This window comes from Andrographis paniculata, unplaced genomic scaffold (assembly GCF_009805555.1).
Source record: "Andrographis paniculata isolate CXL003 unplaced genomic scaffold, ASM980555v1 Contig34END, whole genome shotgun sequence".
NCBI lineage: Eukaryota > Viridiplantae > Streptophyta > Magnoliopsida > Lamiales > Acanthaceae > Andrographis > Andrographis paniculata.
Window position 1 is genome coordinate 5,538,244 of NW_026137567.1, and position 18,281 is coordinate 5,556,524.

The 18,281-nt window shown below is 35.2% G+C and overlaps 3 protein-coding genes across 4 annotated transcripts; all 3 read right to left on the reverse strand.

The window, feature by feature from the left end:
• Positions 1 to 248: 248 nt before the first annotated feature.
• LOC127248748 (1-aminocyclopropane-1-carboxylate synthase 3-like) lies at positions 249 to 2,385 on the reverse strand. The gene is made up of 4 exons (XM_051271265.1): positions 1,999 to 2,385; positions 1,789 to 1,920; positions 1,547 to 1,707; positions 249 to 1,452 (listed from the first exon to the last, which is right to left on the reverse strand). Exons 1-4 carry the CDS (start codon positions 2,140 to 2,142, stop codon positions 474 to 476), a joined length of 1,416 nt encoding a protein of 471 aa, XP_051127222.1. The 5' UTR covers positions 2,143 to 2,385; the 3' UTR covers positions 249 to 473.
• Positions 2,386 to 7,817: 5,432 nt separating this feature from the next.
• Positions 7,818 to 11,910, reverse strand: LOC127248884 (GTP-binding protein At3g49725, chloroplastic). Of its 2 annotated transcripts, XR_007838184.1 has the most exons (14): positions 11,365 to 11,910; positions 10,975 to 11,039; positions 10,809 to 10,871; positions 10,617 to 10,706; positions 10,410 to 10,522; positions 10,191 to 10,259; positions 9,522 to 9,666; positions 9,382 to 9,437; positions 9,174 to 9,224; positions 9,027 to 9,081; positions 8,891 to 8,947; positions 8,687 to 8,806; positions 7,959 to 8,593; positions 7,818 to 7,875 (listed from the first exon to the last, which is right to left on the reverse strand). XR_007838184.1 is itself a non-coding variant. In XM_051271434.1 (13 exons), the coding sequence occupies exons 1-13, from the start codon at positions 11,768 to 11,770 to the stop codon at positions 8,051 to 8,053; spliced, it is 1,833 nt and encodes a 610-aa protein (XP_051127391.1). In that variant the 5' UTR covers positions 11,771 to 11,910; the 3' UTR covers positions 7,818 to 8,050. The 2 variants fall into 2 exon arrangements, 1 of the variants encoding a protein (XP_051127391.1); XM_051271434.1 differs by having other exon boundaries at positions 7,818 to 8,593.
• A 226-nt stretch (positions 11,911 to 12,136) lies between these two features.
• Positions 12,137 to 17,888, reverse strand: LOC127248616 (DEAD-box ATP-dependent RNA helicase 16). The gene is made up of 15 exons (XM_051271055.1): positions 17,547 to 17,888; positions 17,282 to 17,440; positions 17,103 to 17,192; positions 16,870 to 16,998; positions 16,239 to 16,339; positions 15,810 to 15,924; positions 15,493 to 15,624; positions 15,059 to 15,124; positions 14,783 to 14,959; positions 13,967 to 14,062; positions 13,693 to 13,830; positions 13,113 to 13,195; positions 12,968 to 13,005; positions 12,653 to 12,867; positions 12,137 to 12,343 (listed from the first exon to the last, which is right to left on the reverse strand). The coding sequence occupies exons 1-15, from the start codon at positions 17,691 to 17,693 to the stop codon at positions 12,269 to 12,271; spliced, it is 1,761 nt and encodes a 586-aa protein (XP_051127012.1). The 5' UTR covers positions 17,694 to 17,888; the 3' UTR covers positions 12,137 to 12,268.
• Positions 17,889 to 18,281: the final 393 nt, after the last annotated feature.

The following is an 18,281-nucleotide window of genomic DNA, read 5'->3' on the forward strand; positions in this document are numbered from 1 at the left end:
TCCGACCGACCAACTTCCACGTATGCCGTCTGAAATCTGACCCGACCCGACCTAATCGGATCGGACCGGATCCGTTTAACTTATCGGGCATGCATTGTGCTCAGCTATTTAGCTGATGATGTGATTATTACAGTATCATGAATTGCATAAAAAATGATGAAAGACATATAATTATATTGCTACAATTGATTTGATATATGTAATGTTTACGCTGTAATTTGGTAATAATACATGATTAATAAAATTAATCATAACAAATTGAATGATTATCACTTCACGTCCATGTACGTGGACAGAGTGCGAATCGATCCTCTCTCTTTTTCTAACCAGAGAGCTGTGAACAACTCCAAATTTATAAAAAAAAAAAAAAAAAATGGGTAACTCAATAGGTATGATTGAGTTAAAAATTTTGGAAGAAGAGAATGAATGGGTGGCGCGCGTCGACAGACACCCCGCCGGCGGCGGACTATCGTCTACCGTTCACGTTCACGGTCGTGAAACGACGACGAGAGTCGAAAAACCCATTTCGTGAGCGCCTTTCTCGATCTGGAATTCTTGGTTGAATCATTCCTGGAATTAATTCGACTGGAATTGATGGAATCGACGAACACTTTGATCCGTTGGATGGCGAGGTTGAGCGTGTCTTCGGACATGTTGGCGAAGCAGACACGGAACCATCCAGGTTCCCGGCAATGGCAGGAAGATCCCGGCGAGATATTCAGTCCGACGTCGTACACGATTTTCTTCCACAAATCCATTTCAGCTTCGAATGTATTGGAGGTCAGAAGGTGTCTCATGTCGACCCAGCAGAACAGGCCGGCGTTGCTCTCCAGGCAGGGGATGCCGGCGGCGGTTTTCAGGCCGCCGACGAGCATGTCGTGGCGGGCCTTGAGGCGGCGGCGGTTCTCGGCGATGTAATTTCTGGCGAATTTGGCGTCGGAAAGCATGGCGGAGAGGAGGTACTGAGTTTGGGAGGAGACGAGGCCGAAGCTCGACATTTTGGTGGCGGCGGCGACGACGAGGGGGTCGTTGGAGTATATGGCTCCGACCCGGAAACCCGGGAGGCCCAGATCCTTTGACAGGCTGTACACCACGTGGACGCGGTTCCACGTGGCGCTGCTGACGTGGAAGTTGCGGCTGGCGAGAACTTCGAGGACGCTGACGAAGCTGGGGGAGTCGAAGACGGTGCCGGAATAGATCTCGTCGCTGATGAGGTGGACGCCCTTGGCGTCGGCGAAGTCGACCAGGAGGTTCAGCTCGGCCCGGTTCAGGGTGATCCCGACCGGGTTCGATGGGTTCGTCACCAGGACGCCCTTCACTTTGAGGTTCCGTTTTTGGGCCGATTTGTAGGCGTCTTCCAGAGCCGCCGCCGTGATCCGGAACCCGGTCGAGCTGCTGCACTGAATCGGCACGATTTCGACTCCGGTCCGCCATTTCAGGTCTCGGTCGAAGCTGCATTGGTAATTTGATTAATTAATTAATTAATTACTATAAATATTTATTATTAATTATTAATTGATTAATGTTAAAAGTTATTAATTCTTACCCAGGGTAGTATGGGGTGGGGAGGAGGAAGGCCTCGCCGGGCTCAGCGAGGCAGAACATGAGTGTCTCGTTGGCTGACGTGGCGCCGGCAGTGAGCACCAGTTTGTTGGGGTCAAAGTTGACTTTGTTTCCTCGGATTTCTGCCATGAATTGCGCCAGTGCCTGTAAGAAAATTTTCAATTCAACTTGTTAGATATATATAAACAAATTAATTATAAAAATAGGGTGGTGCATGGTGCTTACATTCTTGAAAGCAGGAAGACCATGGTAATCCTGGAAAAGAGCAAGCTCCCTGAAAATGGAATCTCCATTTTTCTTGAAGCTGGCGGCGTCGGGGTTTTCTGCCAGCCATGATTCCAGCAGATCGAACGACAGCTGCATATAGATAGATACATAATGGGATTAGATTAAATTAAATTAATCATAATTGAATTGATTTGATTTAATAAATACCTGATTCTCGGCAAGCCCCATCTGGATAATCCCGTTGGGGTTTCGAACCTCATCGTAGGGGTTCTTCTCGTACTCCTGCCATCCCAGGAAGTAGGAAGAATCTTGGCCATGAGAATTACAGGTAGCCTTCTTCGACAGCGTCATTTTTCCTGATTCTTCGATCGATCCTGAGACACTATTAATTAATTATTACTCACTTAGCTTTGCTGCTATATATATATATCAACAGTTGAAATGACGTCAAAAATCCAGTGCTCGCAGGTTTGTAGCTGGAGAGAGAAATATGTGTATGAATAATAATGTAGTAGGAGAGAAAGAAGACTGGAGACTTGTGAGAATTGTTATGCAGCGACGTGGGTATATATACATATTCAGAGAGAGAAAGAAGAGAGAGAGAGCAGCCTGGCAATTGTAAAAAAAAAACGTCACGTCAGGTGTCCCAGTATGTTTCTTACTCACTGAAGCTCATTTCTTTCTAGATAAATAAATATATATATATATATATCATTTTATTTTACTTGGTCGTTTTCTAAGGTTTGGTTTTTGTATGGCAACCAACATTCATCAATTTTATTTATTTATTTATTTCTCAAATTATCAAATTAAATATATATAAACTTTTAACTCCAGTCAAATTCAATCCTTTTAAAAATACCTTATTCTCATCGTTATTTTAAAGAACCAAGCAGCCGTGTATTTATTTATTACAGTGAGGGGTATGGTAAAAAACCAACAGTTAAAAAGGAACAAAGCCCATACACAACCGGGCCTACAATCGTGGTTTGGTCCAAATATTTCCCGCCCAGATGGGCCCATCTCTTACTTCTTTGTCGACCGTTACCCTTCCTTTCCTTTTCAGTTATTTTCATTAATAAAATTTCCTCTCGTAAGTATTAGTATTATTTATTTTTATTTATCCTCCCAAAATTAAATTTATTAATTAATTAATTAATGCAATAACCCAAAGTCAACTCCTTGTGTTCTCCCCTTTTCCTCTTAACGAATTGACTGTTCATATTTTGGCCGCCTAATAAAAGGAAAGTAAATTTATATACGTAATCGTGGTTTTTAATTATAACGCTTTTGGATATTTCTAATTAATTATTAGAAAACCAGTGACTCTGCCGTTAGTATTAGATATTATTTAATTTAGACCAAGGATTTTCTTTGTAATAAAGTAGTAAACCCATAAATATATAAATAAGAGAACTCAAAATATAATAACTGAAATTTGGTTGGTTAGAATAAAATATATCATAGTAGGTGAACATTAATGTGTGATCTAGGGGAAGTCTCTGATTTGGAGGGCCTGATTTTTGTTCTAATTGATTTTTTAAACCCATGAAATATAAATTTAATAAGCTCGAATTAATTATTATATCTCTCTCTATATGGTATGATGAAATTTCTCCATAAATGCAAAATCTTCCAAGGGTGATATGGGAATCTTGTAGGTTTCATAAATTATCTTTCCTTATTTTTTAAAAATAATTTAATAACATATTGAGAAAGCTAGACCCATATATAACTATATATATATATATATATATTATATTGTGTGAGTTATAATAAACCCTAAATGAAAAGTGAAGATAATTATTAATTATATTATGATATTAAATAGTCAAGGCGAGCTAGCAGATCGAATCTTTAACTTTAAAAAATTCAATGAAAAGGTGATTTTATTTGATTTTCCAAATCGATGAGAAATTAGACGCCGATTTGGGGAATAAATTATAGTATTAATAAAAATAAAATAATAATAATGGAATATATATATATATATATATCGATTTTGTTTGTTTGTTTTGAATTAGATCGATCCTAGCTATCCAGCTAAATCCTTGGTCAGAATATTTTGGTTGTATTTGTGACTTGTGTGTTTTTGTTAAGGTGGTAATTAAAAGGGACAAGAATTGTATTTTTGTGTGATTGATTTGATTGAGGTAGGATTAGATGACACTGAATTTGCAGACATGGTTACATTAACCATGGTCTTGTGTTTAGTTAATTTAATTAATTATATATTGACTATTGTATAAGCTGACTGTAATGTAATATATATATATATACATTACATGATCATTCATTCATGTCTTTTTCTGCCTAACCACACAGAGGCAGAGTTGATAGGTTGATTCAACCCTTTCTGACTTTGCAATGGACACTCGTCGACACCTGGGACTGGGACAATAACGTTCATCTATCACTCTAATTAAATATGGTGTCCAAGTATTTTTAAATTTTGAGTGTATTTACTATAGTAAAATAAATAAATAAATAAAAATAGTTTACTGATGTAATATATAAAAAAAAAAAAAAATATTGAAGTTCAATGTAATATTTTTATTAAGAAGTGATTCCAAACTCTAACTTAAAATCAATTGGTATTAAGTGAAGTTATCATTCATCACTCAGTCAACAATTCTAATGAAAAATACAAATTTAATATATACTCCCTCCGTCCCACAAGAAGAGCGTCGTTTGTTTTTTTTACATAAATTTTTTACTATTAGTATTATAATATTAGTATGCAATAAAAAGACGAAAATACCCCTATTAGTATGGTATGTTATAAAAGTGATGACATTTGTGTAATATATTATAAGTTGTAAGGGTATTTATTATGTTAAATAGGTAGTACAGTTACTAAATTAGGAAATGGTATCCTTGTTTTGAGACGAACAAAAATAGAAAATGGTATCATTCTTATGGAACGAAGGGAGTATTCCATTTGTTATAAAAATTACAAACATAATATTACATATATACTTACTTTATACATAAAATCAAGTAAAAATATCAAAAAATCTTATACACCCTCACTAACTAATAAACAACTATTATTTCTTAATCTATTAAAAAAAACCCCAAAGAGTCCATTTGATTAGGGGAGTATATCTTTTATCTTTTTACAAAAAGTTAATATTTAGTATGAAATACTCTCTCTGTCGGTTATAATTTTCTTAGATTTCATTTTTTTTGTCTATTAAACTTATATACAATTCATTTATAGAAAATAATTTTATTATCTCTATTTTAACAAATAATAATCAATTCATCACTATGTTTTCCTTTCTTTTTTTTTTCTACTTATCATATCACACTTTTTTTTTTTTTATCAAACTTGTAATATATTTTCTACAATACATTCACTTTACTTTTTATCTCCCAAATTTTTATATTAAAATATCATTATGTGTTCCTTTTGATTTGCAGGGTTTAAAAAAAATTGTGTGAAATATGAAATAATATATAATGAGATATTTTTTGAGAAATATATATATATATTTTCTTTTGAAAAAACATAGAATCAAAATATTAAAATTTGGGGGTTTGAGGTACACCCTAATCTCCTTACCCAAACAAAGTGGCATAAGCATAATATACGTATAAAATATAATTTTTTATATTATCGACATGATTTCTTATATATTACATAAAAAAAAAAAATACATTCAACCAAAACACTAAACAAACAAACCCAATAAAAAATTAAACACTCTAACATCGGATGAAAGGAATTTATATATTAAAAAACAATTATAAAATAAAATAATGGTGAAAGAGTAATGTCTTAAGCATATATACATACTAAATGTATATATATAATTTATCCAAAAATGAAAAATTAAAAGATCGAAGTAATTGAATAAATTAAAGAAAGGAATGCAATATTGACTTTGTTGAGGGTGGACCATTATATGTACAAAATTTTCTTGGCCTTTCCTATCTATATATATATATATATATTATTGAATAGTATTTATTATATGTGTTATATAGGCATATGGGACTTTTAATTCTATTCACATGTAGAAAACCGAGCAAGAAGAGCACATGCACGTTCCTTGTCAACCCACAAGGCCAGACCCATATACATACATTTATATATAAATATATATATATATCAAGAATATGAAATGATATATCCCATTAATAAAATTATTATATATATATATATATTAACTTGCATTTATATATATGGCCAATTTAATGTATCTCTAAAATTGTTTCCACCATCCCTTCAACAAATTATTTATGTCATAAAATTAATTATTTAAGGCAGAGAACAAATATATACACTGATTTCTTGCAACATAGGGTAGCTATAGTCATTAATGGAGGGAGTGATCCATTTTATTAGATCATATGATCATAGTACACAATCAATGATTATTTGAGGGAGGGCCACGTGGCTTGTTGTGGGAGGGGTGATTAGGGCATGTGAAACCCTTGTCTTAAGTGCCCCCACCCCCCACCCCCACCCCCCAAAATGTATGTATAGCATTGAGGAAGAATGGAGTTATGGAGCTTTAGGATATGATATATATAGTCACTTGCTTATGTTTACGTTAGTGACAAGTAACATGACTACCACACTTAACTCCATTCCTTACAAATTACAATAATATGTACATATATCCATGGACCCTTTGCTCCCTCTTTTTTATTCAACTAGGTCCCAACTCCCCCAATATATATCATTTTTTATTTTTCTATTTACCAATCAATTATTTACTATATATATATATATATATATATATCGAGCATGTGTCATTGATTATGATGCTTGGTAGTAATGGTTGAAAAGAAATCAAATTGCAGTATTGTCACTTTCTAAAAGCCAAGTTGGAGGTCATGGGAATTAATTAAGTAATTATATATATATATATATATACTTCAAGCTAAGATATTTACGTAGTGCATGGAAATTTTGAAGTCAGCATGCATGAAAGCAAATATATACTAAACTAATTCTGAAGTGGTTGACGTGTGACTACCAAAAGTCATGCAAGACACAAATTTAATTTAATTAAATCAAACAAGGAAAGGATCCATATAGGTGTTTAAAGTCAAATTAAGTACGTGTTGAATTTAATTTAAAGTCAATATATATAACCTATATTTAATAGTTTAATATATTTTCGGTGTCGTGAATAATTTAATTTAACCAAAAAAAAAAAAAAGCTCAAGTATATATGGTTGTGTTCCGTAAATAATATTAATATTAATAAATAAATAAAAAAACCATACTGGTTTTAATTTAATTTTAATATCATATCAGTCTAACATTAATAACAATTTTCACATTTGAATGTTAAATAAATATAATATTGCCATTTAATATTAATTCGCAACAACTTTTTCAATTTCCAAGAAATAGTGGTCCTATGGTTGAATAAGATTTTCAACAACTTTTACTTAATAGTGCAATGCAGGGCACAATTAGTTGTCAATATGGACACTACCATGCAAGTCATTGTATTGAAAAATAATACTCCATATTCACCAAAACAGCTCAAAGCCAATATGACATTTATTAAATATTAGTAAATCATAAATTAAATTATCTGTCAAGAGGTAACAATATATTCCAGAAATTTAACGTCAAACCTAATTTATTTGGTCTCAACTGCCCCATCAGTTTCAGTTTCAGTTTCAGACAGGGCCCCAATTCAGAATCTTGGCCTTATATATACTGACCATATGATATGCCCAGAAAAAAATTTAAACAAATTAACTATATATATATATATATATATATATTGCAACACACAAGAAATTAGAAAGACCATAACAGGCAGTCTTCAGCATTAATGGTAATAATCATTTTAATCAATTTCTGACGTGTACGTACGATATTAATTCTGGCAAGAAATTGTGTCATCCCAGGTGGAGAAATAGCACGAGTTTATGTCGAACAAATTTGTAGATCAAGAAAATTGATTTGAGGATAAATAATAATGATAATAACCCATGTTGGTGTTGGTGTTGCCACAGAACAGAAATGGCATAATGTTGGTTGCCTGATTGAATTGCTGATGAAAAGACCCAGCTGGGCATTGTGTAGCAGCTACTTGCCAATTTTGCCACCTTCAAGAAACAATTCAGACATTAATTTCCTATGAACTAAATCAGTAAACAATCAAAAATTGGATAATATAATGATCCCCCACTGCTCAGCACGCCATGTTCTTGTGTCTCGACATGATATGATGTTCCAAAACCAAATCAATTTTGTTGATCAGGAAGAACAGCAGCTATGGCTTCAGTCGTACATCCTCTGCTTGACGACAGCGGCGGCGGCAGCTATCTCGTTGTTTTCTGTGCGCGGCGGGCGCCACTTTCGATTGAAGATGTTCCTTTCCACTGCTTTACATTGTCCCAATTTCTCGTCAATTACCTCTAGCAATTCTTGCAGCCCAACTCCAGTTACCGCAGACACTTTGACTGGGCTGGATAGAGATCGAGAATCGTGGGAATCTACGCTACGGTCCACTGATATCTCATATTGTTGATGGTTCGCCATATCACGTCCTGTGGAGTGAATATTGTACTCGAACAGAGAGTCTTGTTCATCCTCGCCTGAGAGCCAATCGTCGGCACAATCAACTTGTTCGAGATAGACACCATCTTCAAGATTCTCGGAAAGCTCAGTTTGCATATCTTGTTCATTCTCAGCCTGATCAGTTGTCACGCAGGCTGCAGAATCAAATTCTTCTTCTTCTTCTTCTTCTTCTTCTTCTTCTTCGCCTGTGAAACTGCTGTCACATGGTCCACCTCTGTCGAATTCCTTATCCAGGAGATCAACCTTAAAGATTTTGGAGGAACCGACAATTCAGCACTCAATTTCCCTAGCTTTTCTTACATTTCCGGAAAGTAAACACAAAATGAGGTCATGTACCTTGTTCCAAACTTCAATCATGTTCCGGAGCCTGTCCTCTGACACGCCTATCTTCACAAGGACTTCCATTACAGATTTACGGTGTTCATCGAGATTTGGAGCACTCGAGTCCAGCACATGCTGCAACATTTCAGAAACTGTTAAACATCTTGAATTACACCAACTTTGGATCACAACAATAACTATGGCACTATCAATTCATACCAAAAGCATGTCAGCTTCAACGACCTCTTCTAAAGTAGCGTGAAATGCTTCTACAAGCTGCGAAATGAAATTTCAGTCACGTCACATACTGCATGAAGACAAGAGAATATATTTGCCGCTAAGTGCTGAAAGCTACCTGAACAGGCAAATCTGAGATGAACCCAACTGTATCACTAAGGAGCACTTTCCTCCTAAATATTAAGCATTCGATTAATAACAAGACGGGGAAAGCTTACCAAGGTAGAAAGAAACATTTATAAGGTTATAGTGCAAAAAGTATTACCCAGACGGAAGAATCACGCTGCTTAATTTTGGATCGACTGTTGCAAACAATCTGACAAGAAGAAAATAACATTGTAAGGTACCAACCATTGGATGAGCTCTCGAACACACGCATGTATAGAAATCAATCCGAGCAATGAGATGCAGAGCATAAGAGCACCGAAATTTAATGACTTGCAACAGAAAGGACTCCCTTTCCTTTGCCTTACCGATCATCACAATACATATAGCTGTTTGATAGTGCACTAACTAATGTAGACTTTCCCTGAAAGAAGTCAAAAAATGGATCGTGAATTAATATTATGCTGCATCAGTTGGAAGTATGTAAACATGACTATGAGCCACCTACAGCATTTGTATAGCCAACAACAGCAACTGTAGCAATTTCTTGCCCTGGCGCCCCTCCCTGTCTTTTTCGAGCTGCACGTTGCATAGCTCGAGTCCTCCGAACATCTTGGATTTCAGATAATAACTTCTTTCGTCGATCCAATATTCTAAAACAAAAAAATAAGTAAAATGAAATTCTCATCAACTATAAAGTTTGACAAACAAATACTTCTATGATGCATTCTCAGAATCACAGGATTTTCATTTTTTTTTATCTATCCATAAGGTCACTGCTCATTAGACTTATGCCCCCGTAGATCCTTCCAGAGCAACAGCCCTGATGCATCCAGATAATTTTGAAAGCTATCAACATGTAATGCGGGAGATGGTAAAACTATGGGTGGGTAATATTGTCAATAAAGCATCTACAATAGAAGATTTATGTAATGTCTTCGACCAATTCAATTGGCAAGGGTGAAGGGAAGGCATGGATAGGGTTATAAGCTGCATATATTTCATGGCATTCAGTTAATATAAGGAATTCAAGATTGCAAGTACAAAAAATGACAGTTTCCAAAATAGTAACACAGAAAACATAATTCATGAAGAGTAAAAAAATCACTCCAAGTGGCAAAAAGTACAAATATTACTTGAAAAGCCACAATCTGTATACTAAATAATTAGAAAAGACCTCCGCCGTTGAAGCTGAAGTTCAGTTTCTCCAGCACCACTAATGAAGCCACGCCCACCACTTCCTCTCCTGTAAACCAATACGGTATACATAATCAACATAATACCTAAGTGATTATAGTTAGAAGTAAAAATAGTTAGAAGAATTTTCGGAAAGTAGTGTATATCATACACATTCATTTAAATAATTAGGAACTTTATGATTGGTAAATATACTTGCCCTCTAGCACTAACAACTTCAGCTTCTGCAGTACCACCAAATGTATAACGCCCATCAGGACCGCGAACTCGTACAAGCCTACTTCTTTTGTACATAAGAGCTGCTAATTCAGCCTGTAATTTTTTTTTTCAAAAAAAAATGAGTCGTAAAAATGCTAAACTCATTAGTTTAGCCAAACAGGAATAGGACAGCAGATTACAAGATTACCTGCAGTTTGGCTTCCTTTGTTTGAGCATGAGCATTAAAGATCTCTATTATAAGTCCAACACGATCTAGAACAGGTTTACCCCAGGCCCGCTGTGAAGCATGAACATATGGAATCAGCATAATTATTACTTTCACAGTAAGCCGACAATATATATATATATATATACATATATTCAGATAGATAAATCACACTTCAAGATTCCGTTGCTGAACACCACTGAGGATAGCATTCACAAAAATAGCGTCTACTCCATCCTGTCCATAGAATAAGAAAAATGAAAAGTTTAATCCATTATGTTCACAAGATTGATGAAATGTTCCAATGAATTGCTACAGAGTTCAAACATTACATTCCTACCTTTGAGTCCAAATCATATATGTTGCACTTTACATTGTTCACCGTCCCAATTCCAAAATATGTGTCTGTGAAATCATTAGATGTAAATACAAACCCTAATGCAGTCGACAAGGCTTCAACAAGTGCAATTGCTATTACCATTATTTGTAATCTAAACTCAAAAATTAAAAGATAGAGAGTCACATTGGAATCTAAGTTTTCAATTTTCAGGACAGCATATGAAGAACTACAAAAAAGAGTCTAAAACCAACAAATGTTAAAAACAGTATGCCCTAATAAGCTTAAATTATATGATCATTTAGGCTATGTAATAACAGAAATATTATATAATCATTAGAAGGAAACATAGCAACAGAAGAAACAGTAACAAGCAGGGATAAAATGATGAACCTGCCCGAGGTGATTTGGCTGCAGGGTTCTGAACTACAAGATGAGGTGGCATATCCTTTTCCAAAAAGTCGGTCGCATAAAACCCATCGCGCTGTTGTTCAAGAGAATTGGCAAGATTCAACGCCTCCTCAAGCTTCGACTTCAAATGGGCTTCGGGTCTGATCCTGGGCTGTATCACGAAAAGCCTGGGCGGGGCATCGGGATCGCCGTTGCATTCATCATCTTCCTGATCAACGTGCTTTCTCTGTAAAATTGGCGAGCTGGAGAAAAAATAAGAAAAAGGAGGAAACTGCGAAGGAAGTCTTGAGGGGGCTGATGACGATGATGATGAACAAGGGTTTAGCAGCGGCATTAACAGCGACTTCAGGGAAAGCTGCGAATGCAGCTGCCGTATGGTTCTCGCCATCTGGTACTGATTCCTTACGAGCAGTGAGCGAGGAAAAAAAGGCCAACAGTTCAAAACGCGATCAACTCAACCGCGTTGGTTTCCGGCGATGCATCAAATCAAGAAGGCAACAAAAGAAAAGAGTCCGCCGACCAGAAACACGACTTTCATTTATTGCGCGAAATCGTGTTTTCTGAAACGACATCAGCAGTGCATATTTCTTTATTGGGGTGATACTAATAATAATAATTTTTTGTTCATCACACAGTTAACTTCTACTAGGAATAAAATTTGTTGATACTCTCAGCGCATAAAATTAAAGGAAGATTGAAGCCATGTTCTCTTTTTTTTCCCTTGGGTAATTTTAGTGGTGCAATGGAGCTCGAATTGAAGAGTGTAATTTAAATCAATATAATTACCTAAATACAGAATACAATCGTTGCAACATGACAAATTCCCACTTTTGAGGAAGGTAAGCTTCTACCAAAAACAAAAATTAATCATCCATATATATTACTATTATGAAATGGAAAATTCGCCATCTCTGTCCTGAGCTTTCCTCTTCATCCCAGCCTTTTGTGTCCGCTTTGGCCCCTGCAACAAGATGACTTTGTTAAGATTGCACCCACCAAGCTCTTCTCAAATCTAATAAATATGATTGACAATGGATCATGTACCCAACATACAGACTCGTATTAAGTCACATATGACAAGAAAATGATTTGGAAACTACTAGCATGCTGTGTGGTTTTGACAATTGAAGGTGATGAGTCAAATCTATCATCTACCAACAGGGCTTCATCGGGTGTCATAATGAATTTTCCATTAAATAAAGTTGTTGGGGAAATAGCAAATGCACAAGATGGACTAAATGGTCAGAATGAAGAGTATAATAATTTTTACCTCAGCAGAGAATGTTTTCAGAGGATCCCGACTTTTTTTGGACTTCCCTCTAGATCCTCTATGGGGTTTACGGTTGGGATTTCCCATGGCTGCTCTAGCTAGCTTTACGATCTTGCTAGCTTCCTTTGTAGTTGGGTCCAATAAGTACTCAGGCACATCACGTAGGTGGGGAGCCGGGGCTTTCTTGCTAAGTACTTTGTCATGTTTCAACAGGTCTGTTTAAATGCAGGCAGCAGTGATACAGCAATTGTTAAATATTTAGAAAGTTTGATATGGACCCGACAGAGCATTGATATGATTCAAGTATATTCTTACCTAAATCCCTCGGGTTATCTTGAAAATGAGCTTTTAACCTGCAAGAAGGAAATGACCAAATCCCATTAGAAGATTCAACAAAATGTCAAGACTACGACTAAGAACCTCAGTATTTCTTTCAGAAGTCCTTGCAAGGATAACTCACTTTTCAGAATTGAGGATTTCATTCCTTAGATCTTGTGCTCGTGATTCCCTCACTGCAATTTTTGTTACACTTCTTGCAACATCCTGGAAATAACAAAAGATAGAGTTTATGCAGTGTAGTGTTTGCCCTAAAAACTAAACTCAAAACAGTTCATGTTAGCCACTTAGTAGGCAAGAACCCAATACTTATAAAGTTTTTCATCATCTCTCACTACAGAAAATAAAGAGCCAGGCACCGCAGAAAATATCATCTTTAAGTTATGCAGCAAATTTCATATCTAGTAAATCATAAACCGCAAGCAACATAAATTTGTGCACCCTCAAAGAGGATAGATGTCTGTTTTTCAGGCATGCAGGAGAATTATGAAACCCCACCCACAGAACAGGTTTGTTTAAAAGCAGATGTTTGGTGGTTTTGATTTGAATAGTAAAATCTTGAATTTAATAGTTGTTTGATATGATGTTTTGAATATAAAATTAATATTTAATATAATATAAAAACTAAATATTTAATATTTAATTTGATGTTTTTTAAGGGAAAAAAATTGTGACAAGTGGAAAACATAGAGAATTGAATTTACCTCAGCTCTATACCGTAAGGACTCCACAGCATTCTTTGTAAGCAGAGGGAATGGAGCAATAAATTTTGAATCCTCACTGTCGTTTTCACCCAAAACAGATTTGATCTCTTCAAAAATTTCCATCTCCTCAGGAGAAACCTATTCCAGGAGTAAGAACAAATCAAACAATGAGCATTTTGCACTGTGTTGGGAAAAAAAAAGGTTTTAAATACTCAATCAACCAGCTGTTTGAGTTTTATGGGGAGAAACTAGAATTACAGATTAAGGATCTTACTAGAGAGACTGATGCACCAGTGTTGTATGCCCTTCCAGTACGTCCAATGCGATGCACATAACCAGCTGCAGTTTTAGGCATATCAAAGTTCACTACCTGGAAAGAGTAATATCAAGCACGTATGAGGTATAAATGCCAATTACATAAGTATAATAAATAAATCATAAAATAATGATCCATATGAAAAGCATGCGAGTATAGAAAAACCATTCCTAGGAACTAAACAAAACGTTGAAGTTAGAAATAAAAGGGAGGCAAATGTGACTGGCTTGTCAGGAGAACTCATACATTCATAAATAAATTTCTGAGATGACTGTAGCTGGAAGTGAGGTTAGATATTTCAAGCAAATAACCTTTGCGGGTGAGTAGTTGAGCTTATATTGTTCTATAGGCAATCCTGGAATTCTCAACATTTACAATTGCAAGAATATTGGACATGTACATTTCTTGCACCAAATGAAAAAGCAGAAAGTATTTAAAACTAACCAATAAGGATTCACCACATCGTAAATGTTAGCTTATACAAATTCTGTAACAAACTTATAACCTCTTTAAGTTCAACCAAAATATGGATTTTTTCTTCTAGTAGCAGATCCCACATGACCTCACAATATTCAAGTTTCAATAAATCCACACTTTAACTGCTCCAAGTAAAATTAGGACAATATATTTCAATTTTAAGCCATTTCAATTAATTGTAGTCAAAAGAATAACCCAGATATAACCGGATAGGTAGCAAGCAATTTGACAACTACGGGAGAACAAAACTGAAAAAACAAGATTAAAAACCTGCACCTTCAGCAGATATGGACTCACCGTGTGCACATTTTTGAAGTCTATCCCTCTTACTACACCAAATTCTGCATCAAACTTCTGTTTGTATTTCTTCTTAGATTTTTTTGTAGCAGCATGACTTTGTTTTGGATTCTGCTCTTCTTCTGATTTACTTTCATCCGTCGCGATAAGATAATCAAAAAGCCCAGCATTGAATTGCTATTTGAAAAGTTAATAATGAGTCCAAGTAGATATACCAGCACGTGAAATAAAACTTTGGATCAACAAACTTCAACAAATTGATATTTAATCAAGTACCTCGAGAATATGTAGACGTGAGTTTTGAGGGAGTTCGGAATTTAAAACAGCAGATTTGATTCCAAACTGAAAGATCATAACAACAATCAGGGTCATGATTCCAAGTTCATGGAAAAAATATAACAAGAATTATGCCTCAGCTAAAATATATATTATATCCTCAGAACTTGTGCAGAGTCTTTACCCATCCAGGGAAAGCACATCTAATACAAGATAAACGCCTCAAAAAGGCACATTAAATAACTAGAATAAGAAAGCCAATTCCCCAGCTTAAATTTGGACTGAATTAAGAGATATCAATCCAACATAAAAATAATCCATATTGCACCTAGGTAACTAAAAATATAGAAACTTCTTTAGTGCCACTGAAAAATAAAATAAAATAGAAGATGACAGGCCTATCCTTGTACAGTTATCTAATCAAACAACTTTACCTGCTCGAGAAACAGCCTTAACCTAAAACTCGTGTCAGTTGAATTAGCAAAAATCAGCACTTTCTTTTGAATGAGCTCCAGCTTCAAAAGGGCAAGTATATGTACAAGCTTGTCTCCGGCACTTGATGAAATCTTCATAAAAAATATATATATATATATATATCAACGCAATAGAAGCTTATTGTTCATTACAAGAAACACTAAATTTGTAATGAGATATATGTGAAAAAATACTTCTGTCAACAACATCAACAACATTAAATGGCCGATCTAGGTAGAAAGTACTATGTGAAATTCTAATGTACAGGAAAACTTACATAAAATTGTTGAACATTTTTGGGGATGATATCATCCTTTACATTTCCCACCTCAGGTAATGTTAGAATGTAAGGATTATGCAACATAAGCTTTTTCAGCTTTTCAACATCAGCACTGCAAAATATCCATGAAAAGAGACTTCAGAGCTCACAATTACTAGTTCTTCATTCACCCAATTGTTAGATATAAATATATGGACAAAATAAATAGTTTACAAACACACATACATGAATGCACACAGTGTTGGTCTCGTGGACAACGTACATTAAGCATGCATCAAAAAAATAAAGATCAAGTTTGGGATTTGTATGTGCACACATTTAACATTTATAGCCATCACCTTGAGGGTAGTCAAGCTGATGAACATATAGATATTAGCAAATATAACCATAAAAAGGTTGTAATGATTACAAAGTAATTATCGCCACCTTGAAGTAGCTGATATAAGAAGGCATTGGCAACGCTTCGGAATATGTGTTGTCAGTGCTTTTAGATCTCCCTCATATCCAAATGACAAGAGTAGATCTGCCTGTGTTATTTACAAATAAAAATTTAAAAATTAAATTTAAATAAATACCATTGAAATCATACAACTATCATACAGCCTAAGCATATAGAGCTATGAAAAAGTGCTAAATTCCTCTTACATGCTTCATGCCAATTGACAGTAGCGTACAAACAAAACTACAGATACTATAGATACCTCAAATTATTATTTCAGAGAAAATTGAACATATTTTCCCTAGATTATATAATAAATTGTATCCATAATAAATCTAGATCCATATCAATTCAACTTTCTATGTCAACAACTTATAAGAATCTGAATTATTACCCAACAATTAAACTAGCATCTTACTGTAATGAACTCAAAAACATTGAAAGGAGTATAATATGATGATCGACACCATGTTTTCAGTATCCAGGATGATACAAATATTATATATTATACACATACTGACATCCGACTAGATTTGGAAAAATTGCAAGCGTCCTAACAAGGAAATCTTCCACTACTTCAAAGAATGAAGTTAGGCAGTAAGTGGGATAAATGTCGACCTCGTCTAGGACAAGAACTGAAAGCGATTCTTGAAGTGCTTTAGCTTGAAGAATGCCTTTCTTCAGGCATGTTTGTACGCAAGCTGGAGTAGATACAAGAATGTCGGGAAGCCCAGCCAAAGATGTTTTCTGAGAAAATATTTAACAAGGGTCATTTTAAAAAATTATAGCACATTATAATCAAATCAAAATACGTCAAGCTGCAGAAACTATGATTAGCTATATTTACCGACCAAATCAGAATCAGACATTGCACTCGTCAGCTGAGCAACTCTTAACTGCACTCTGCATAATTCAATTAGCGACGTCACTTCAGAGAAAACCTGAAAAACAAATTACAAAACAGACATTTAGCACCAGAAAAAAATAAAAAATAATTGCAGGCTTGTGAAAACGGTTCGAAGACAAGTACCTGCTGGCATAATTCTCGAGTAGGAACAAGAATAAACGCAGTTGGGGCACTGTTCTTTTTCGAAGTTGAATCAACGAAAAGCTTCTGAAGTAGCGGAAGCAAGTAAGCTAAAGTTTTCCCGGAACCAGTTTTCGCCCGGGCTACCACATCTTTGCCTTCCTGTTAAAACACAGTCGCAGAAAATACAAATTAAACTAAAAACATTAATCAAGAAAATTAGCTGATGAAATTGGGCGAAGACATTAAAGAAATAAAATAAAATTACGAGTATAAGAGGGATGGCCACGGTCTGAATTGGTGTTGGCTTTTCGATTGATTTCTTAGTAAGGGCACGGATGAGGCGCGCATCCAGCCCCAATTCTTCGAAGCTCTGCACCTCAGCATCCACTTCTTTTTCTTCTGCTATAACCATGGTTATTCCAATGTCGTTTATCCAAATGACGATAAAAAAAAACTGCCTCTATAACAATAACAGATGTGAAGAACTCAATTTCCGAGGCGAACAATACTGAATCGCTTAATCGACGGGTTCAGGGTTTAGCGAAAAAAACCCCTAACAAGAAGAAGGGAAGACGAGGGCGCTGTTAAACCCTAACTAAAACAAGGAACATTCCAATTTCAATTCAATCTGAACGCAAATTATAAAATATCGTGTAATGGGCCTTAATTTATTGGGCTAGAATTAGCGTACAAAGCCCAATTCCATTCTGATGCGGATGCCTTAACTACAAATCTCTTGGATATATTTGGGTTGTTCTTTTATCAACTATATTTTTTTATTATTATTTAATTATTGATTTTTAATACAAATTATTAAATAAAATACAAATAAAAAAGAAATTATATGCCAAACAAACCCCTTTGTACCTTTCAACTGGACATGATGATTGATAAAATTCAACTGGACATCCATTATCAGTTCATTCCCCCAAACTTTTTTGACTTCCTCCTTTGCTTTCGGCGCAACGGCTCTCTTTTCTTTTTTTCAAGCATTAAGGGC

Bases quoted from the DNA above. Each gene is read 5' to 3' on its own strand.
- LOC127248616 (XM_051271055.1), bottom strand. From the start codon at position 17,693: ATGGTTATAGCAGAAGAAAAAGAAGTGGATGCTGAGGTGCAGAGCTTC. The intron at 15,625-15,809 runs GTAAGTTTTCCT...TTTTTTATGAAG, and splicing joins AAAATGTTCAACAATTTTAT to ATTTCATCAAGTGCCGGAGA. The intron at 13,196-13,692 runs GTAAATTCAATT...TGTTATTTCCAG, and splicing joins CCTTACGGTATAGAGCTGAG to GATGTTGCAAGAAGTGTAAC.
- LOC127248748 (XM_051271265.1), bottom strand. From the start codon at position 2,142: ATGACGCTGTCGAAGAAGGCTACCTGTAATTCTCATGGCCAAGATTCT. The intron at 1,708-1,788 runs GTAAGCACCATG...ATTTTCTTACAG, and splicing joins GTCTTCCTGCTTTCAAGAAT to GCACTGGCGCAATTCATGGC. The intron at 1,453-1,546 runs GTAAGAATTAAT...TTACCAATGCAG, and splicing joins CCCACCCCATACTACCCTGG to CTTCGACCGAGACCTGAAAT.
- LOC127248884 (XM_051271434.1), bottom strand. From the start codon at position 11,770: ATGGCGAGAACCATACGGCAGCTGCATTCGCAGCTTTCCCTGAAGTCG. The intron at 9,225-9,381 runs GTAAGGCAAAGG...TCTTCTTGTCAG, and splicing joins TATATGTATTGTGATGATCG to ATTGTTTGCAACAGTCGATC. The intron at 8,594-8,686 runs GTACATGACCTC...AAAATCTTTAAG, and splicing joins TGATTGAAGTTTGGAACAAG to GTTGATCTCCTGGATAAGGA.